General features: G+C 49.8%; 1 protein-coding gene and 1 long non-coding RNA gene across 2 annotated transcripts in view; one reads left to right on the top strand and one right to left on the bottom strand.

The window, feature by feature from the left end:
* The window catches only part of LOC141408703 (uncharacterized), a 56760-nt gene extending 37803 nt beyond the window's left edge, over positions 1-18957 (top strand). The window contains exon 5 of the mRNA XM_074018069.1: positions 18557-18957. Within this exon, the coding sequence (XP_073874170.1) occupies positions 18557-18742 (186 nt within the window). The 3' untranslated portion in view covers positions 18743-18957. The remainder of the gene's footprint in view (positions 1-18556) is intronic.
* Positions 1874-2998, bottom strand: LOC141408569 (uncharacterized). The gene is made up of 2 exons (XR_012423998.1): positions 2913-2998; positions 1874-2282 (listed from the first exon to the last, which is right to left on the bottom strand). It is a non-coding gene; the product is annotated as an uncharacterized lncRNA (long non-coding RNA).
* Positions 18958-22241: the final 3284 nt, after the last annotated feature.

The following is a 22241-nucleotide window of genomic DNA, read 5'->3' as shown; positions in this document are numbered from 1 at the left end:
AAGTAGCTCAGCAGAGATGCACCAACTCTTACCTGGGAGACTGTGGAGCAGTCTGTGGACTCTGTGTAGGGTGAAATGAGGTGTTTTGTGTGAATTGTTGTCTCATGCCTGGCACATGGCAGAGCCTCCGTGGATCTTGCCGTCGTGAACCCTCTGATAACTTCTCTACAGTGCCCTCCACACTATAAATACCACACATTGTGGGAAGTCCGGGCCTTTTCAAAGGCTGGGTTTCATTTTAACAAAATTGTTATGCCCTGCTTATTTGGAATGGCCAGATCATCCTGCACTTCTGACTTCACCTGTCCAGCTGGGTACACCTCCCTGCGTGCTGCCAAGGTTTACGGCGGAATTCCCTGACGCCACTACCCTCACTGCCTGCACCTGAATCTGCTGTGGGGTCATTTCCTTATTGGACTTGTCTGGGGACCTCCTGAGGGGTGGATGGGTGAGGACTGGGTTATCTGGGGAAGGTGTTCATGGCATTCCTGTTTTCAGTTTGTGTCTCTGTTGGAAGAGATGCTTTTAGCACATCCGTTAATCCAGACGTGATTAGCAAGGAGTGTCTCTCCCAGGTAAGAGTTGGTGCATCTCTGCTGAGCTACTTCTGACTTCATCCTTTTTAAAGTCTGTTACAAAGAGAACTTTGGTTTCTCAAGGTTTAAGAATTGATGTCAAAGAGCAATTTAGTGTTCTTTTTGAGTCACCAGCCTTGCTGTGGATGATTCATGAGTCCTTGGTGGTTAGGGCCACAGCACAATCGGTGGGCCGTCTGTTCCCCACCCTGGTGGATACTTTCTCACCCAAAGAAATGTATTCTGTTAACATGTCTCAGTTAGAATATTTTAGTAGGAGACAGAGTTATGGCTCTTGTTTTAATTTGTAATAGATGATTACTGTAGCAGGGTCAAGGTTGAGACTTGCAGTGTAGCTCATGGAAAACATTGATTAGAAACACCCAAAATATATCACCAGCTTTGTTGCTGCAGCTCCAAGGGACTAGGAATGCATATATATTTTTTCTTTTGTTATTATTTATTATTTTTATTTTTGAGACAGAGTCTTGCTCTGTCACCCAGGCTGGATTGCAGTGGCATAATCTCAGCTCACTGTAACCTCTGCTTCCAGGGTTCAAGAGAATCTTGTGTCTCAGCCTCCCAAGTAGCTGGGATTACATGTGCCTGCCACCATGCCCAGCTAATTTTTGTATTTTTAGTAGAGACAGGGGTCTCACCGTGTTGGCCAGGCTGGTCTTGAACTCCTGACCTCAAGGGATCTGCCAACCTTGGCCTCCCAAAGTGCTTACATTACACACATGAGCCACTGTGCCTGGCCGCCATGATCATTTTAAATGTGGCACTGAATATCTGCCTTTTTTTTTTTTTTTTAAGAAGTGCAAATGTTACCTCTCACACCTCTATTCTGTTGCTGGCCTGGGCTGGCCAGCAGGGTTCCCAGGCTCGAGGCCATGTCTGAAGTGTTGTTGGACAGTGTGGATCTGTGACCCCTTGGTCTTTGGGGACGTGGGGCACCCCGAGACACCCACAGTCTTGCGAGGGCTTACGGCTCTGTGTGTGGCTGCTGTGAGGCAGCCTTCGGTGGGGAGGAAGGAGAGCAGAGCCCATCTGTCCTGGTGCGGAAAATGCCCAAGAAACCAAAGAAATGGTACAAAAAAAATCATCTGCCCTGGTGCCATTTCTGTAAAAAAAAAAAAAAAAAAAAAAAAAAAAAAAAAAAAATTCACTCTGAATGTGGTTCTGTGCTTGAGGAGGATAGAAAATACCTGGAAAGGCACAGAAAGTGTTCTTATGGGGTCAGCGCCGGGAAGTGGGATGGGAGGCTTGGGAGTGTGTGCAAAGGAGGAAGTGGCATATTTTATTCTAGTTTATTTGGTAGAGCAAGTGATGAAAGTGAAGCTTGAGTGATCAGAGTAGCTCGGCCTGGCCATGGGTAGATCCCAGCGTGTCCCGCCTCCCGCCTGCAGCTGCAGCTCTGTTTCTCCGTCACAAATGAGACAGGTGGCCTGAGGTTGTGGGCCGAGGAGGGGCAGCTCGGTGTTCCCAGCACCTGACTGTTCAGGCTGCTCTTGGGCCAGCCTGAGGGAAGGGGCGGAGGAGAGCTGGGAGGGTGCACAGTGCGTCCTCCTCCCCCGCCCTGGGACTGAGGTAAGCCCAGGCTGCTGTCAGGATGGAGGAAGATGCCCTCAGGACGGAGGAAGAGGCCGATGGAGTTTGGTCAGCAGCCAGTGTTGTCTTTCCCACAGGGGATACGCAGTGCCCCAACTAGCAGGAAAAAACTCTGCTTTAGTTTTTAAATTTTGCTCATTCTCTTTATCGTGCTGGTCATGGTAAGATTTGGATATTGTTGGTAGGAATCAGTGTCAATTGCGTACAGTTGACTATTGTCCAACACAAGCTTGAGCTTTGCGGGTCAACTTATAGGTGGATTTTTTCAACCAAACTCAGGGAGAAAATACAGTGTTCTGCCACGTGAAACGCATGTCGGAGGGCTGATTCTTTGTACACGCAGAAAATACAGTGTTCCTGCCATGTGAAACGCGTGTCGGAGGGCCGACTCTTTGTACACGCAGGTTCGGCAGGTCCACCTGTGGGGCTTGAATGTGCCTGGATTTGGTGTCCATGGGGTCCTGGAACCGACTCCCTGAGTCCAGCGAGGCTGGCCCCGGGATCGACTCCTTGAGGACAGCGAGGCTGGCCCCGGGACCGGCTCCCTGAGGACAGCGAGGCTGTTTCTAGTAGCAGGTGGTTTATTTTGTGTTTTCCCCCTGGCTCCACACCCCGTTCTCAAAGACACGGCTGTCACAGGGGGACCAGCTGGGGCAGGGGAAGAGTGGAGGGCACCTGGTAGAAGTGGCCGTGGACTCTCTTAGGAACGATAACCGTGACACCTACCGTAGACGAAGATGTTGTTGGTCTGCACTCTTCTCGTGTTGGTCTGGGGCATACAGTGGCCGTGGGCTGGTGTGGTCCACAGCCCCGGTCTGGGACATGCAGTGGCTTTGGGCTGGTGTGGTCCACAGCCCCGGGCTCCGTGGTCCCTGACCCTGAAATCCCATCCGGTCCTGTGTCACCTTGGGCCAGCTGTCTCCTGAGGGGAAGGGAACAGGGAACAGCCCTCCCCGCATGGCCTCCCCAGCACCACCCACCCCCAGGACCTCCAGTGTTGACCCTGCTGGGGGCTCCTCTCTCCTGGGGGGACCTTGTCCCAACAAGAGGACTCCATGGGCTGCAGGAGGTGTCGAGCTATTTTCTCTCCTGGAACTGGGTTGCTGGCAGCTCCCAGATGCAGGAGGAAAGGCTCAGAAGTGCCTTCATAATAAGGAGTTGTTGACGTGAACTTTGGACAGCAAACACTGCTTACATTTCCTTTTCCATTTTGATGCGTTAATGGTGTGCGGCAACACCGTGACACACGGGGATGCAGGTGATGGGTGACCCCCCCGCAAGGGGGCCATGCACCTGTTTGATAAGAAGGCATGCTTCTCTTACTGCAAATAAAAGCTTTTAATGGTTTTCTGCCAGAAAGACCCTGTCCTTTATGTAGGATACATAGCGGATCATTTGGCAAGGGATTGGGGATTTGGGGTTAAACTAAAAACAAATTAATTTCATTTTGTAGCACTCTGAACCCATTTGAGTTAATTATTCATTGAGAATTTGAATAGCACACACTGTTCTGACTTCCAATTTCCCCCTAATGAACGGCATTTGCTGTAACATGACAAAACCCTTAGTCTTAGAATTACTGGGTAATGTGGAAAAAGTCAAAGTTGGTTCTCTGTTGTTTTGCTTTAAGGAAATTATATTACTTTGCAGCCACTTAGTTTTCTCCTTTCCAGTAAGAAAAATTGCTTTCTTACTACCTGAAAATTCGTGAAGGTCAAGGGGACACAGGCTGCAGTGCATTAAAAGCCACCATCAAATGTGGACGTGGACCGAGTTTTCCCCTGTTCTCTCCCACCATCAAATGTGGATGTAGACTCAGTTTCCCCCTGGTCTCGCCCATCATCAAATGTGGACTTTGACCCAGTTTCCCCGTGTTCTCGCCCATCATCAAACGTGGACGTGGACCCAGTTTCCCCCGTTCTTTCCCACCATCAAATGTGGACGTGGACCCAGCTTCCCCCTGTTCTTGCTAACCATCAAATGTGGACTTGGACACACTTTCCCTCTGTTCTTGCCCACCATCAAATGTGGACACGGATTCAGTTTCCCTCTGTTCTTGCCCACCATCAAATATAGATGTGGACCTAGTTACCTTCTGTTCTCACCCACCATCAAATGTGGGTATGGACCCAATTTCCTTCTGTTCTTGCCCACCATCAAATGTGGGCATGGACTCAGTTTCCCTCGGTTCGTGCCTACCTTGCCACCATGGCTCATTTCACAATCACTCAGGAAAGGAAGAAACATTATTTTTAATAGGCATGAAGGCAGTTGTTTTTAACCTAAGGAACAGGACATAATTCCAGCAATGGGAATGACCAGCCGAGTGGGTCTGTGTGAGGTTTGGAAGAAAAAAAGGATTTTAACTTCCCCTCTCTGTGTGTGCCCACCTCCCCCAGTTGAGAGTCACAGATTTAATTACTTTAATTTTGAGCTTAAAATAATTTGACAACCTAACAAAAACTACTACAGTCCTATAAAATTCTGCTGTGTGTTTGGTTTTTCAGTTGCTTTTCTGAATATGGTAAATGAATGCATTATGAGTTGTTATTTTAGTAATTGCTGTAAAAATTAATGTATGTTATAACCAAGTGTTATAAAGTTAATTTAGCACCAAAGGAAAGCTAAAGCTGCATTGATTTCCCAGTGTAGTTGTGCATAACAACGGCTCCATGAGGCAGGGGCTGTGACCCTGCAGTCTGGTGGGAGCAGGTGCCACCTGGCTGGTGCGTTCGCTGCCCGTCCCCTCTTGCTGCCAGGCAGCTTTGCAGTTTCCAGGCTATGCGGGAATTGAGGCCGGTGGTCAGTAAGAGACGGTGGGTAGTTGGGTGGTGCAGGTTGACGTGGGGTGGAAGGAGGCGTGGAGAGCCTGGGGAAGCCTGGACAGCAGCTCCGGTACCTGCACAGGGGAGCAGGGTGCAGCGGCACGGGACAGTGAGTAGCTCCTGGAAACAGCCGTTGGGGTTTTTATAGATGAGTCTGTCTTCAGCTCTGCATCCCTTTCCTGCTGAGTCCGGGTGGAGAGTGGAGGCGTCGAGCGCTTGTTTCTCCAGGTGAGGGCCCATCGGACACAGCCAGTGTTTCCTGGAGTCCCCTCACCTGGGAACGTGCCCCTGCTCTTTTCAGAACAAAAGAAATCTTAGTTAAACTTGACACATCACCTTTCCAGAAGGTGTTTAAGTCTGTATGCCTGTTAAGTCACCTAACTTTAAAAAGTAATGATACAATATGCTTCTTTTTAGGGGAGAAAACCTAGCTGATTTAAAAGATAAAATCAGAGGTTGGGGTCGCAGCATTGTGGAGGAGACTTGGTTTATGTCCTAGTGGGCAGCAGTGTTTCCTCAACTATGGTGTTTGCTCTATTATTACATTACAGAGGTGACACTTCAAGCATAGGGAAATGGAAGGCAAAACAGCGCCCCCATTCAGAGATAAACGTTATCAACATATTCATGCCCTTCCTTCTGCTGTTTTTGCTCTTCACTTTTTGTTTTAAGACCACGTTCGTAGGATGGATATATAATTGTTTATGGTGACTTTAAAAGCACCTTTCTTGCTAAAAAGAGTATTTTTTCAGTCTGGAAAATTTAGACAACATGTTTTGTTTAAAAATTAATTATAATACCACCGTGAAGTCATCAATGTTTTTATACATTTTCTTGGTCTCTTTATGGACTTAATAGATACAATTTAACAAATTGGAAATAACGTAATATTATGCATAAAATGTTTCTTGGCATTAGAGATGGAGCAGAGAGGAGGCACAGGGCTTCCCGCTGGCTGAGGTCCTCCCAGGGTGTGACCAGCAGCCTCCCAAGTTTAGGGTCTGCACGGAGTAAGATTTCTAAATTGCCTTACACCACAACCCCTGCAGCCACGCGTCCCTTTGATAAGGGGGTGTACTCTGATAGATTTTTCAAGACAAGAGTTTGCTGGATCTGAGGCTGTTTCAGCTGCTTCTGGAGACGGCAGGTCTGGGACGTTTGTGCCAGCTCTCCCTCAAGACCCCACGGATGCCACATCCTCATCTTTTGGAACCCAGTGTTGTAGAGGAGAAATCTGAAGCCAGTTTGATTTTTGCTTCTTGGTAGGAAACTGATGTTTTCAGGCTTTTCCCCTTTATTTCCATAATGAAGATGATGTCCAACCTCATCCAGAGGTGTGTTTGTTACCTTGTCGGGAATGTCCAGCCCTTATGTCCCCCTTCAGGTCCTCAGTCCCTTTCTCAACTTCCTCGCAATCCTCCCCATCTCATCCATCTTCACTGTAATTCTGTCATTTTTTTTCATTTTTGTGCTCACTTTCCCATGCGACTTTTGTTCTTGTTTCACAGATGCCCGTGCCAAACTTTATGTCTGGGGCTCGAGGGCCGTGTTTTATTCTGTCTGCCTCTGCATGTACTTTTGAGAAGTGGGGTTGGAGGTTGCCCCCCAGGTGCTGTTTCAGCTGGACCTGCCCAGACTCTGTGAATTGGGGGCGTCGGGCAAATCCCATGTGGCTCTATGGTGGGCCGTGCCGCTGAACCGTACGTCTGAGGTTTGGGGGCCGTGTTTCATTCTGTCTGCCTCTGCATGTACTTTTGAGAAGTGAGGGTGGGGGTTGCCCCCTGGGTGTTTCAGCTGCACCTGCCCAGACTCCCTGAAGTGGGAAGGTCGGGCAGAACCCGTGTGGCACTACAGTGGGCTCTGGTGCTGACAGAGCAAGAAGCCGCACTCCCAGGACGTGCTTGCAGCTGTGGGCAGGACTGGGATTGTGACAGGATCATTTCCTTCTCTAAAATACATCTCAACTGTTATCCAGAGGGTTGGCTGTAGGCTTTCAACAGCTTCACTCTTCTTAGTTACCAGGAGACAATTCACTAAACAGAGTTGCTGTCAGGGTTTAATTAGGAATTTCTGCGAGAGGCTGGTGGTACAGCTCCCTCTTCAAGCCTCCTGCAGCCTACCCGTCCCCACTCTTGGGCCCAGCCACCTGCATTGGTCTGTGGAGACTGCACATTCTCTGTTCTCCTAAGGGGCTCCTGGACTTCGGGACAGCCTTGGTAAGTTGATGTGTAACTCCCAGTCTCTTCTCTCTTTAAGTAAGTACGTTCATGGAATCCTGATCTTCGAAATTGTTTCATCTTTGTAAAACAGCCATAGTTTCCTAAGCCACCTTGTGTCTGAGTGTGAATCACTTGTTATTTTTCACTGCAGAATGAACAGAACTGGAATCATAAGATTTAGAGGGTGATGAAAAGACAGAGGTTAGCATATTCCATTTTCTCACCTTTTCCTTACACTTTTTCCTTAAATGCACCCCTCGTATGTCTGTGAAGTTCTTCCCAATTCTGTAACGTCACTCTATCCGCAAGTGGAACATTTGTGAACACTAACAAGTATTGATGTATACACCTCTGCAACCCCGCTGGAATTAATGCTTTTTATTTATGAATGGATGGTCATCAGATGGCCAGAGGGATTCCCTGTGAATTGCGGGGGTCCTCATGCCTGCTTGTGAGTGACATGCACATGGCGAGGGCTAGGGAATCTCAGTCTCTGTGATTTGAGTTTTGACATCGTTTACGCAAGGCAGGTGGATGACTCTTTGAGCTTGGCATGCTCCTGGGTGGCACAGCACAGCTGACATGGAGTGGGGCAAGGGCTTGTTCCACGAGTTTCTGTGTTTTTGTTTTTGTTGTTGTTGTTGTTGTTATTTTTTTTGAGATGGAGTCTCTCTCTGTCACTCAGGCTGGAGTGCAGTGGCGCGATCCAGGCTCACTGAAAGCTCCACCTCCCGTGTTCACACCATTCTCCTGCCTCAGCCTCCCGAGTAGCTGGGACTACAGGTGCCCACACCACGCCCTGCTAAATTTTTTGTATTTTTAGTAGAGACGAGGTTTCACAGTGTTAACCAGGATGGTCTCGATCTCCTGACATTGTGATCCACCCGCCTTGGCCTCCTGAAGTGCTGGGATTGCAGGCGTGAGCCACCGTGCCTGGCCTGTTTTTGTTTTTTTGAGACGGAGTCTTGCTCTGTCATCCAGATTGAAGTGCAGTGTCATGATCTAGGCTCACTGCAACCTCCACTCACTGCAACCTCTGCCTTTCAGTTCGAGCAATTCTCTTGCCTCAGCCCCCCTAGTAGCTGGGATTACAGGCATGTGCCACCATGCCTGGCTGATTTTTGTATTTTTAGTAGAGACAGGATTTTGCCATGTTGGTCGGCTGGTCTTAAACTGTTGGCCCCATGTGATCCACCCGCCTTGGCCTCCCAAAGTGCTGAGATTACAGGCATGGGCCACTGCACCCGGCCCTGTGTTTGACTCTTAAATCTTCTTTTTCTTTTTAATATTTCTGTTTCTGGACGGCCACTCAGTGGATATGGAGGAAGAGTTCACAGATGTCCGTATTACATTTCTTACTTAAATTAGCCTCCCTTGAACACTGCTGTAGGGTACAGATGCATGAAAGGCTGAAAGGGTGGTTGCGTCCCAGTAAGTGTGAGCGTGGAGCTGGTCTGTGAGACCCCGGTGCCAGTGAAGGCACCCGTGTGAGATGGCCTGGGATGGGGGTGTTCAGAGCCCTGACCGTGGCACACACCCTTCAGCTTTGATGTTTCAGGCCATTGCTCTGGTCATCAGTGAGCAGAAGGTCTAACAGCAGTGATATTTATCACTAGCTGTGTTGGCCAATGTGTTAGGAGGGTGAACCTGTTTGACTTAAGCTGTTTGACGGGTTTGCATTTAAATAGACAACTGGTGACCTGGTGCCTGGACGCTTGCTCTGTGACTTGCCCTACGTGGCTTCTCCCTCTGGTATGTGTTAGATGAGATGGGCGTGTTTAGGGTGGTGTGGCCCTAGACTAGAAATGCAAACCCTGCCTCACCCCAGATCTGCCCCACCCCAGTGTGACTTTTGGAGATGGAGGCCCAGCATCCTTCACCTGCCCTCCAGGGTGATGCTGAGGATGCTGAGGTTTCAGAGCCCTGCTTTGTTGGCACTCCAGCAAGTCCTGCTTAAAGAGGCCAGGATCTGAAATGGCAGGTTACCACATTGTATAGCAGAAAAATAGAAACGTTTCCTTAGAATGGGCGTAGGAAGAAAAATGATTTCCTTCACCATATCTGGAAAAGATTTCAAATTAGCAGGCACTATTTGGAATTATTAGTGGTCTCCTGTATTTCTTATCTTTTTTTTTTGTTTTTTCTTTATTTTGATACAGGGTCTCACCCTGATGCCCAGGCTGGAGTGCAGTGGTGCAATCTTGGCTCCCTGCAACCTCTGCCTCCTGGACTCAGGTGATCGTCTCACCTCAGCCCCCTGAGTATCTGGGACTACAGGCACGATACCATACCTGGCTATTTTTTTTTTTTTTTTTTTTTTTTGTAGAGACGAGTCTTGCTATGTTGCCCAGGGTGGTCTCAAATTCAAGCATTTGTCCTGCCTCAGTCTCCCAAAATGCTTCTGTACCCCTGACCCAACAAGGAATGACAAGAGGCGTGAGCCACACTCCTGGCCTCCTGTCTTTCCTTGTTGGAGCAGGGATGTAGAAGCACTTGCCGCAGCTGACTTGAGTATATCTCGTTTTGCTTTGTTTTCGTCACGGGTAACCTGGCAGTGCTGTGCACCAGTGCTGCTGGCCAGTTGTTTTTTCGATGGACTGGCAGAAAATCAATCTGAGACCCGGGTTCCTTTCTCCCCGGGTACTGACCAGGTGGGAGAGGAAGGACGTTATCTGAGTATCAACTTCATGAGGGCTGGTGGGGAAACGTCAACTTTAAGGTGCCTGGGATCTAAGGCATGGAACCCAGAGTGCAGCGGAACATAGGGGATGTATCCTTGGGAGCAGAGACGTGCGGGCCAGTGCCCTCGTTCCTGGCAGGTTCTGAGTGCAAGAAAAGGTTAGTGACCCAGCCGAAGTCACGGAGCAACCTGCCAAGACCTGCCTGGATGTGTGGCTGGCATCTGTGCTGGCCCCAAAACTGCCCATTTGGGGATTCCTTGCAGTTTCAGACCCATCTAGGGGTCCGGAGAGGGTCCCAACCATGACCTCAAAGAAAGAGGTGTTGCCTTGAGATCCTCCAAGGTGAGGGTAGGAATTTTTTTTTTTGTTTCAATTAGCAATAATTTGTTGTGAATGATCTTGGACCTATTTTCCACTTCTTTGTATAGGAAGAGAGACAGACTAAAAAGTCTCAATGTGCCAGATGCCATGTAATGAAGTCGTGGGTTTAACATTGTTGATTATTATGTAACATCACGTTAAGTGGAACATATTCACACGTGTCCACAGCGTGTGCGTGTGCCCAGTCCGATGAGCACGTTGGGTTGGGGTCGCTGCTGGTTCATGCAGCCCCTCTGGGTGGTGCTTTCTCTGTGACTTGCCCAACACCGTTGCTGCTGCCTCTGTTGGAGTTCAGCCTTGACCGGCCTTGCTGCCACCAGGTTCTCGGGGCCTGTGCACCCTCTTCCCCGCGCGCACCCTCTACCCCGCGTGCACGTTCTTCCTGGGGCACACCCTCGTCTCCGCGAGCACCCTCGTCCTCTGTCCTGCCCACCCGGGGTCTGCTGTGTGTTTCTACTCAGCCCATGCCTGCCTCTTGCTGTGAGCTCAGTTTATTGAGGTGCGGTGAGAAACCAACAGAGGGGAGCAGTGTCCCAGCTTGTCAGGGCAGGAGGGAGCCTTGGGCATCTCTTCCCCAACTCTGGCGACCCACCCTTCGCGATATAGTGCTGGGGAGAGAGGTGAGTTCTAAAGGTAAGACGGCCGTGATTTCCTGAGTCTTAATTACCTAACACTGGGTCATCTGCCATGTCGCCTCATCGAAGGGCACCTCTAGAGACAAAGCAAAGCCTCTGGTGGCCGTGGGCGGGGTGGCCATGCCTGTGTGTGGGTTCTGTAGAACCTACCCAAAGCCCCTCCAGCCGTGGGGATGTTCAGGCACTTGCCGCCTGTAGGAAGTGTGCGTTAGCCACGTGGTAGGTGCGGACGCCTGGAGGGATAGGCACAGGCCCACAGGCGTGGTGAGTGTGGGAGATTTAGCCACGTGGGGACGTGTGGCGGGATAGGCACAGGACCACAGACGTGGCGGGTGTGAGAGAAAGTGCACAGAGTGCCCAGCAGATGGCGTGTGGTCAGCGGAAGCCGTGAACACAGGCCGGGCTCGGGAGACACATTTGGAAATACACTTTAAGCAACATCAATGGATAATGCTGCGATTTGGTTTCCTCCCGTGGTCCAAAACATGTTCTAGAGATGCCGCTGCTTTGTGTGTACCTGAGACAAGGGTCTAAATGTATTAGGGCCTTGATGTAATCTGTAAGACAGGTACAAAATGCCTATTTCAACGAGGCACTGAACAAGAAAGCGTGCTCTATTCAGTGCAATGAGAATGCTTCATTGTCATAAGCAAAGTAAAATGCCTCCAAGGCGAGCTTGCCATGTGTTTAATGACCTTGGACACGAGCCTCCTAAACCTGCCAGAAAGTGCTTCCAGCGTGGCTTCATGCAGTGGTTTCATGCAGTGGCTTCAGTGGAGAATGTGCATATGTGGCTGATACTGAGAGCTGCGCAGCACCCTCCTGACCTGACGCATGCCCATGTGTGGACCGTGAGCCGGGCAGCACCCTCCCGACCTGACGCATCCCCACGTGTGGGCCATGAGCCGGGCATCCTGACCTGACAGGTCCGCATGTGTGGACCATGAGCCGGGCAGCACCCTCTTGACCTGACGGGTCTCCTTGTGCCCATTGTGGGACCTCCGTCAGTCAAACAAGTGACACATGTCAAACTGAATGCAGGGAGGAGGGTCCAGGATTGCACGCAGGCTCCATGTCTCATCCTTCTGAGGCCTTCTGGGAAGCCAGGAGGGCAGTGGGGTCTTTTGCGTGTTTCCTCCTGGTGGCTATGAATTTGTACCAATGGCTTTTTGCAAAAGGGCCCGGAGGCGGAATCAGACCCTGTCTTAGAAAGGATGACGTCTTCACGGGCACCTCTTTCCGCCACTCTAGTGCTCCTGTGATTTTTCAATATGTGCACCCTGCAGACTTCAGCCTGTTGGTGTCTTGGGGGAATAGATACCAGGATTGTTCCAATGTGTGCAAACCTGAAACAGGAATTTCTCTGCGTTAAGTTGGTCACCAAAATGGGAGGTAAGGGGAGAGGGGAAGGAACTTCTTGGCCTCATCAGCCCTTTTCTTGAAACTCACAGTCAAACTTTGTCAAATTCTAGATGATGGTGCTTTAGTCGATGCATTTATGTATGTTATGTCTTGTTTTCTGAGTATGGTGCTTCGAGAATTTAAATATTAAGGTGAAATTGCCATGCACGGTTGAATTGGCACCATAATTTGACTCTCTGTAAAGCCTTTTGGTTTTCTGTTAGAGTGACTTACCATTTTTTGAGTTAACTGAAACAAACTCTGCTGTCAGCACGAAGGAACCACTGTCTAGTTAGGACATCCAATTAAATAGAATTCTCCTAAATAGAGCGTGCTCTTTTCATAAATTTTAAAAATTCATCTATTCATCAAACACATATTGAGTACTTATCACCCTGGTTGCTAGTCACTGTTCATATATATTTTTAAGGAATTACTTCCACCTAGCTCTGAAATAACATTGTATTTAGAATTTAGCCCAGAGGTGATTAAGCATGAACTTTTCTCAGCAGTCTTGTTTTCATTTTTACTTGATAACATGTTCTCAGACTCGGTGCCCAGCTGACGTTACTGTGCATTGCCCCAGGCACACACCTGGCCGGCGCTGTGTCTCTGGGGCTTTAGAGCAGGAAGGAAGGGCTGCCAGGTGTCTGGCCCTTCCATGTTTCCCTGGGGGAAGGATTAGGCCTTGGGCAGGAGTCTTGGCTTGTCTTACTGGATTAGCTGGTGTCATTCAGTCAGCTCTGCCTTGGTGTTAAGCTCTGGACTGACTCTGACCTCTGAGTGGCAGAGGAGAGGATGGCGTTTTAGAATCAGTCATGCAGACCGGGGCACCCAGCAGGTCTCGGATAAAAAGTGGTGGCAATTGATCACTTCCCTTTTTGGGAGAACTGTGTGGATTGACTCAGACCTCTTTCTTTTGATTTTATCTTGAGACTTTGCAGAAGCAAAAATGCCTTTAAAAAAAATTAAATGATGGGCTTTTGTAATGTTTGTGTCTCCCCAAGATTCACAAGTTGGAATCCTCACCCGCGAGGAGATAGTGCTAGGAGGGGGAGCTTTGGGCGGTGAGGAGGTCGTGAGGGTCTCATAAATGGGATTTGTGCCCTCAGAAAAGGGACTACAGAGAGCTCCCTCGCTCCTTCCATGGTGTGCGGACCCAGTGAGAAGCGCCGTCTATGAACCAGGAAGCCCTCACCAGGCAAACCTGTCAGGCCTTGACTATGGACTTCCCAGCCTGAGACTGAGACTGAGAGCTGTGAGAAATGAACTTGTGTCATTTGCCAGCCCCTGCCCAGCCTGTGGTGTGTTGTTAGAGCAGCCTGGGTGAACGAAGGCAGGTCGTGAATTTTCTGTCATGCTTTCTGGCTTCAGATACTTGCTAGGGAGATGTCACCATCTTACCCAGGTGGAAGTGTCTGGAATCAGACGTTCCGTTATGATTTGACCTTGTTCTTGCCCCACGCCTGTGCCGTTCGCACCTCCAGGTGTCTCGGCTGCCCGCGGCCCCTCCAGACGTTTCTGATTCGGGGTGTGGTGCTGGTCGCGGCCGTGCCGTCAGTGACCAGGAGTAGGAGCTCGCGCCCCTCGTGAAGCAGCAGCCTCACCCGGAAGCTGCCGAGAAGCATTTGACAGAAGGTGATCGCGCCTCGAGACTGAAACTTCCTGTTTACAGGGAATGGAGGTGCATAGCAGGGAATTTCATGATGGCCCTAGAAACAGATGCCTCTGGGGTAGGGGATATTCTGCAGGACAATGCAATGATCTTCTCGAAAAGTGAAGATCACAGATAAAAGGGGTGCGAGGCTGTCCCTGACTAAGACGGGGAAGGAGAGTCACTCAGCACAGTGTGTGGCCCGGATAGAAAAGACGTTTTCGGAACGATTGTGCTACCTGAACATAACCTGGACAACGATGCTCTGAAATCATTCTTGTCTGCCGATGATGGTACTCCGGCTGCAGAGGGGCCTTTATTCCTAGGGAACGTGTGCCTGAGGACTCGGTGAGGCAGCAGGAGCCTCTCACCTTCAAGTGGCTCCAGAGAAGAAACAAATCTGTCTCTCTGTCTGATCTACAGAGAGAGTGAGAAAGCAAATCTAACGAAATGTTAGCAGTTGTTGGAGCTCCACGTGGAGAAAACTTGACCACTCGTTGTACTGTTCTTCCACTTTTTAAATATGTTTGAACATTTTCATAATGAAAATGTGGGAAAGTAAAAATAAATCTGGAAATTAGAACGGAAGTGAGCCCAGCCAAGTGCTCTTGGGTTCAGCCGGGAAGAGCCAACGGTCCGTTGGTGTTCTCTCGACTCGTCGTGGGGATTTCCTCCTCCTGGGTTCACCACCTAGTTTTCCTTGTGGTAGTTATTTTATACATAGCTATGAGCATAGGTGATACTGAAAACACACGTTTAGTGTGGTTTGTCATTAAGAATTTGGAGAACTGGCTAAATAAACCACTTGTACAGAGTTGAGATGAGCACTACCTGCCTCAGCGTCTGTGGTAACAGCTTCATTTGGGTGCAGAGCTTGGCAGAGGTTTGAGTGACTCTGTCTCGATGGTCCTCTGTCAGAGGACAAGGTTAAGCATCACCACCGAGGGCCCTGTTGAGCCTCTGGGCTGGAAGTAACCTCCCCCTGGCTGGTGAGGCAGCCTCTGAGGGCCTTTCCTGACAAAGCCCTTCACTGAGCTGCAGTTTGGCCATCTCTGCCCTCACCTCCCCGACTGCAGGGCCTCGAGGTCTCACCACCTCCAGCCTGAGCACCCAGTGCCCAGGGGCAATTTCCCACCTTCCCTGGGGGCTCAGGATTCTGGCTCCCGGGGCAGTGCCCGCAGCTGGGCCCCTCCTCCTGGGCTGGGGGTAAGGCTGGCCACGGCCTCCTGCTATGTCCCACTGGCCACTTCACCGCAGCTGCAGCCCTCACTGGGTGGCCCCTCCTGCTTCTGTTGGATGAGGAGATGCAGGCCTTCACCGAGGCTTCCTGGCCTCGCCCCTGCTGGCCCCAAGGCTGTGCCGCTTCCCCCTTCCCAGCCCCTGGTCTCTGTACAGTGTCTGTCCAGGATGTCTGTCCATCTGTCCTTGACATTCTGTCCAGAAGCAGCCACTGTCATCTTAGTTTGTGAGGGGCGAGCAGAGCCCAGGTGCGGTCGATGTGGAGATGCTCATGCACTTCAGTGTGCAGGGAAGTGAGTTCCTTCATATCTACAGCCTCTGCACAGCCAGCTGGGAGCTCACCCCATTCACAGGTGGATGTGCCTTGTTTTTTGGCCCAATCACCTGCATTAACTCAGAAGAATCACAGTTCCCTGCTTTTCTGTCTTTCGTGACCGTCCACCTCCCTCCTCTGCCTGGGGCTGAATGGTGGGGTCTGTCATGGGTTCGTGGGACCCTCTGTTCTTGTGCGGCCACCAGGAACTGTTATCCGGGCTGATTCCACAGGAGGAGTTTGGGGTGAGCTCCTGAGCGAGAGTTGGGAAGACTGACGTCTGTGTAAACCTTGCTTGTTCATGGTTATTCCTCTCAGTCTTCTTAAATTGTGAACAATTGAGGACCATTTTGAAATATGGATTTAGGTATGGATTGGTGAGGAGAGAACGTTGATCTAATTGGGTTTACGTTTTGTGTGATAATTTTACACTATCCTTGGGAAAAACTGAAGATGTTGACAGGGTCATGAGAATCGTTTCTTTCTTTCTTTCTTTCTTTTCTTTTTTTTTTTTTTTTTTTTTCTTTTTTTTGAGATGGAGTCTCACTCTTGTTGCCCAGGCTGGAGTGCAATGGTGCAATCTCGGCTCACTGCAAACTCTGCCTCCTGGGTTCAAACAATTCTCCTGCCTCAGTCCCCCAGTAGCTGAGATTATAGGCGCTCACCACCACGTCCAGCTAATTTTTTGTATTTTTGGCAGAGATGGGGTTTTGCTCTTAAGGGCATTGTTCATTAAGTATTAATTGGTGGCCTGCCGTTGAAGTAATGTTAGTGTAGTGCTGACATCATCAGCCATGGCAGAAACTTACTTGGCATCCCTGGAAAAGAGGGCAGGGAAGCATAGTGCCCTGACACCACCTCATTCTCCAGTGCTACTTCCAACTCTGAGCTGATGGTCATTATGAGTGGATCTGCCCTGGACAATTAGTTTAGTGCAGCTGCCTTGGACAGTCAGGTTAAAAGTAACAAACCGTCACAAAACTCAGCTAATAAAATGTGAGGAGAGACATGGGACACCAGGAAGGGGTGAGGCCTGTCTCCCTGTGTGCCATCTGTGTGGAGCCTCAGTACCTAGGGGACAGCGTTTACACAGAGCCCCAGGTTTTTATTAGCATTTCCCTGAATAAAATGTCACTTGTGAGCTGCGGACTGGGAGGCTTTTTCTGATTATTAGGTTTCGTAATGTGGGATCATCAGTAGGCAAGGTGGGCCTGAGGGCCATAGGATCTGGAGACTGTCCAGGGCTGCTTTCTGGGGATGACAGGCTTGTCCCTTCAGCAGTCAAGACACCAAAGAGAGTCTTTCTGAGAATAAAAGAGAGAAGCTTTTAAGGAAAAAGGCAGTTTCTCTCTCTGTTTGGGAGTTGAGTGCATTTTCCTACATTTACTCGGAGATGTTCCTTGGTTCCCACCATGTGCCATCGCCCCGCTATGGGGTAGGGTCACCCCACCGCGTACCTAACCCAGGAAAACTCCTCTGCAGTTATTTCAGAGGCTGTGTGCATTTCTCTTGCCTCAACGGGTAGAGTGAGTTTTTCTACCTACTGTTTTTAGTCAGTTTTCTTAATCTAGCCTGTTACTGGGATAAGTTCCAGAGACGAGCAGTTTTAAAAACAATCTTTGTACGTTGCGTAGAGAGCAGTCCACCTGTAACCAGTTTGTTCCTGGAGGTACCGCAGTGGCCTTGGTTACGCGAGGGCCCCGTGGCTCAGGATGGGCCGAGGAAGGAGTGCGTGAGCAGTGGGCACTGGCCGGAGGCAGGGGAGGCGTGGCCACCTGTGGCTCGAACTCCCCCCATCCACTCTACCGCACCGCTGGGACGTGAACATTCTCGCCCTGGACGTTTTGTCTGAATGTTCAGTGCCCAGGCTCTTGGGTACACAGGCGGCCCCGGGTTTTATTTCAAAAGGGTGTCGCGAACAGTGAAGTAACCCACGTGCCTAAGCTTTGATTGACATGAAGGAATGTAGAGGCTGCTGAAATCCTGGTCATTTTAGAACAAAGTATTTTATTAACAGTTTTCTAAAAGAAAGAAATCATTAAAAAATTGATCCCTGTTGAGGTAGAAGGATCTCGTCCTCATGCTCCTCAGTTCCTTCCAGAATCAGCTTCCAGTTCAGCTGCAGAACAGGTTCTGGTGGTGGCTGGAGCAGCCCAGGCACGTGCCGTCGGGTCTAAGTTCACACTGGTGCCCGTGTGGTCTCCAGTTACGGTGCGGGCCGTGGGGTCTGAGTTCACACCATTGCCCATGTGGTCTCCAGTTACGGTGCTGGCCATGGAGTCTGAGTTCACACTGGTGCCTGCGTGGTCTTCAGTTACAGTGCTGGCCATTTGTGCCTTTCTGGGAAGTTAGAAGGAGGATCATTTCATCACGTCTCTGTCCTCCCACACCTGATCTATGCTGGGCCACCGTGAATTCTTCCTTTTAACTGTTTCTCTCATCACGGGCAACACTGGTGTTCTGTGGTCAATGTTTGCCATTTCTGAAAACGGATTCTGTGTTTCTTTATATAATCACCTGGTCTCTTTTACGAATTTCGCTTTTCTTTAAGAAAATCATCGTGCTTTTATCTCTTCAATCTCAACTCTGTTCCCTGACACAGGCTCTTACCAGCTCGAAAATTAAAAGTAATCTTTGATTATACTTAACACTTTCTAAAGTTTTCAAAAGTTTATCAGCATGTGGGTTACTGAACATTGACTGTTTATTTAATGGAAAATTAGATTCTAAGTAGAGTATTAGAGTGAAAATGATCTTTTGATTTTATTAAAATATTCAGGTAAAAATATTAAAATGCCTTCGCCAAACTTCATGCCTGTGTAGCGTGAAAACATTAAGCTGCTCTCTGCTCCCGGGAATGCATGAGTAGAGTATGTGTTTGAAAGCGTCATTCCAGTCTTAAGTTTTAGGTATTCTTAAAGGGGTTGGCTGGAGAAGTGACATTTAGCATTGAGTGAACGTTTGACAAAGATTTGTCTCGATATAAAAATAGTTAAAAACAATCTTTAGTGTTTCCTTTCAGGGTTCACCCATTAAAGAATGGTCTTGTAAAAAACTCATCGAGAGTGTCGGCGCCCAGAGGTGCTACCTTGCCCACAGTTGTGTCATCTGCTGTCACCAGGCGACACGCCCAGCGTTTAGCTGCACGTCAGATGTGGCCACGGGGCCACAGGACATCCCTGCGGACGGATGTTCTTATGCAGATTAATGAGGATGGAGACCGCTGCAGAACTGTAAGCCCCCCAGGGGCTGACGGAAGCCTGGGAATACCCGAGACACCAGAGTCGCTGCTGCCCTGGGTGGAAGGAAACCTGCCCTGGAAGATGGGAAATGCAATAAGGAGAAAGTACCAGGGTACATGATGCTGTGAAAACGGAGATGTTTTAATTAAATTAACAATTAAAATCATTTTAATTATGTGAATTATTTGAATTCATGTTAGTTCTTTTTAGGAAATTAATACTTAAAGCAAGTTTGTTTTCTGAATTGTTTGATTTAATTGAGTCAGCACAAGAGTTAGCATTGATATCTGACCCTCTTCCAGGGTTGGGGCAGAGGAGATGGGGGCAGAGGAGACAGGCCTCCCACCCGCTTTCCCCTGGAGCTCAGCCAGAATTTCCCATTGAGGAGCCCTCAGCTCCCTGAGAGCCAGGAGCTCTTGCGGAGAAGCCGCTGTCGGCATGCCACCCGCTTTGATGGCCCTGCTCTGCCATCCCTGCGCTCCAAGGGCCGGACCCTGCCGCTGCCTGTGCCAGACGGGTCTCAGGGAGGTGCCAGCCAGGGGTTATGCATGGCGGGGCCTGGGCATCGCTGTCCAGATTCCGTGGCTGCCGGTTTCATTCTCTCGCTGTTTGTCCCCCTAGCAAGACTCATGAGGTTCCTTGAGGACAAGACCCCCTCCTGCCACCTGGTCTGTTTCCTGAACGTTCTCTGCACGAGTACAGCCCCGGGATGCAGCCCTCGGGAATCAGGGTGTCGGCCATAGTAGGGCGGGTCGCTCTGCTGGGCACCATGATGGATGTTAACCGCTGTGCTTCACTTCGGGGACGTGTTTAAGTACAAAAGTAATTTTAAAATTTCACCATTATTTCAAGACAGCTAAGAGCCTATTAGCACAGAATCCCTGGTCTGAATGAAATCAAACGGTTCTTATTAATTATTCATGATGCCACGAATATGTAGCCTTATTTTTTATAATTGCCAGTCTGTATAATTAACCTTTCATTTGGTTAAAGTACTTAACACTAAGTAGAGCTGTACTTTCAACTGTTTATAAAGCATATGGAAGAATGTTTAAATGTTTAATTAGAACCACTTTTTTTAGTTTCATAGAGAATTTTTTTTCTTGTCAACGAGGGTCTTTAATTATTTAAACCAAAAGAGAAAAACAGGCCAGAAAAGAAAAACAACTAGTAAAGCTCGGAACTGCGAAGGTGGCATCATTCCGTTAGTCTCGGATTTTGCTTCCTGGGTTTGTGACGTGGTCAGAGTCCTTGTCTTTGATTTCCTAACACAAGTTGTTAAAGTTGGAAGTGAGTGTGAAATTGAGTTAGTCTAGCTTTATTCTTTCACGGATGAGAAGTGAATTATCTTCAGCAAGGTGGGTGCAGGCGTGGTCCCCGGGGGTCACTGTGGTGAACAGGCCGCCCTTGTGGGGAGCCAAGTTCGTCATCACTGGGACAGAGCCCAGGACACTTCCCCAGCTGGCCAGCCTCTTCCTAGAACCTCACACATTGCAAAGGATGGAGTCCAGATCTATACCGTGAAGAAACGAGGGTGGTTACAGAAAGCACCACGATCTCAGCTGAGTGGCTCTGAGCACCCCAACGTTGGGGCACCTCAGCATCCTGTGTGGCTCAGGCTGTGCCCAGCAGGGAGGCCGGCCCGATCGAGCTGCGGTCTCCACCCTGAGAGTGAGGGCTCCTTCCCCCAGCGCGAGTTAAAGCATCATGTGTCCACCTGTGCAGTGGCTGGTCCCAGTGGCCCTGGAGGGCTGAAACCCTGGGTCCCGCCACTGGTCCGGGGCATCCGTTTCCCCTTCCTGCAGTTCCTGTGTCTGTGTGTCCAGGGGGCTCCGATCCCTGTCTTAGGACCATGGCTGAGGGGTCAAGTTCACCCGCTTTGGAGCTGGCCCGGATCTTGGTTCTGTGGATCCTCGCTGTGTGGCTCTGGAGCAGTTCTGTCCTCAGGAGATGGATCCTCACAGCCGCCTCTTGGGGCCATGAGGAGAATTAATAGGACAACCCCCGGGTAGCTGCTCAAAGCCCTGTGCGGGGCCAGCCCTGTGTCTCCACCAGTTCCTTTGCTCTGTGCTCCCCCCCCACTGTCACATCGCCAGCCTTTATTTCCTTTTCCTTAGACCCAGACAGCGAATGCTCCGCTGGTCTTGGCAGCCCCTTCTCTAGTCTATCCTCAAATCACTTCCTGACGGACAGCCATGACTAGCCATCGGCGTGACCAAAACCCCACAAAATAGAACCCAACTTTCCTATTAAGCTGTACAGAGCTGTCCCAGCCCACTTCCCACAGGCTGGCCTCATTCACCATGGGATCCGTGGTTCTCACCTGGGGCTGGGGGTGCCCCTGGCATCTGGTGGGGAGTGTCAGGGATGTCCCTCCAGGCCCAGTACAGTCCCCCAGCCAGTGGCCGGCAGACAGCAGCACCCAACCTGATGTCCCTGTGGCTTCTGGTTCCCCGAGGCTGGCTGTGCTTTGCTGCCTCTACATGCTCTCAGACGTGTGCCCTCTCTCCACCTTCACTGGTTAGCAGTGTTCCATCCATTAGAGCTCAAAGCACTGCCTCCCGGCATTGCAGCCCCTTCTCCTGGCCTGCCGTCTGCCTGTGCCCCACGGTCTGTACCGTGTCCTCACGGACCGATCAGAGCGAGGCTTCCAGGGATGGAAAGGTTCCTGCTTGTGTCTGCTTGTGTCTCTGTCCCGCCTTCTCTGGACCTGGCACCGTGGCCTTTGCCGACAGAGGTCTTGGGTTGATTGTCAGCGAAGCAGACAATCTATATGGCTCTAAATGGCTGTGAACATGCTTGATTGGGTTATTTTAAAAATAGTTGTATATGTAAACATTTGAGTGTGACACAGGTGGATTTTTGGGCTAATGGTCTTGTTCTTCAGGGAGTAACCACAGGCCCATCCACAAGGACCATTTCCAGCTGATTTATGGAACGCTGTTCTACCTGGTTAATTTTCAACGTTATCTCAGCCTGAGAGGTAGGTCAGCATGTGACGAAGTTCACCGGTTTGAATCCTAATCTGCTCCTTAGGAGCTGCACCTTCCATGCCTTCGTTTCTTCCTTGGTTAGGTAGGGAAGGTATGAGCTACCTCAGAGTTGTGAGTGAGGCCTGCATCGAGTGACCGCATTAAAGTGACAAGGACTGCACCCGGAGTGTTGATATTTAAAGACCTTTAAACATCGCGATGCCGCATTTTGGTACCCAGGTAAAACAGCAAAGTTCTTTCAGATGCAGACACAGACCCTCGGTGAGGTGGGGGGCTGATGGCAGGAGGTGGACCACCGACCCTGTAACGAGGGCGTGGTCTGTTCGAGGCTGAACGAAGTGCACATCATTGCATGTACCACGGAAGTCCCTCTCGTGAAGTCCTGGAAGGGTCCATGTGGCTGAGCCGTGTGGTCTGTCCATGACGTCCGGCAGAAGCAGAGCTTTCGGGTGCAGCCTTGCTCTTGTGCGCA

This window comes from Macaca fascicularis, chromosome 15 (genome assembly GCF_037993035.2).
Source record: "Macaca fascicularis isolate 582-1 chromosome 15, T2T-MFA8v1.1".
NCBI classification, from domain to species: Eukaryota; Metazoa; Chordata; class Mammalia; order Primates; family Cercopithecidae; genus Macaca; species Macaca fascicularis.
This window is presented reverse-complemented; position numbering and strand designations above follow the sequence as displayed.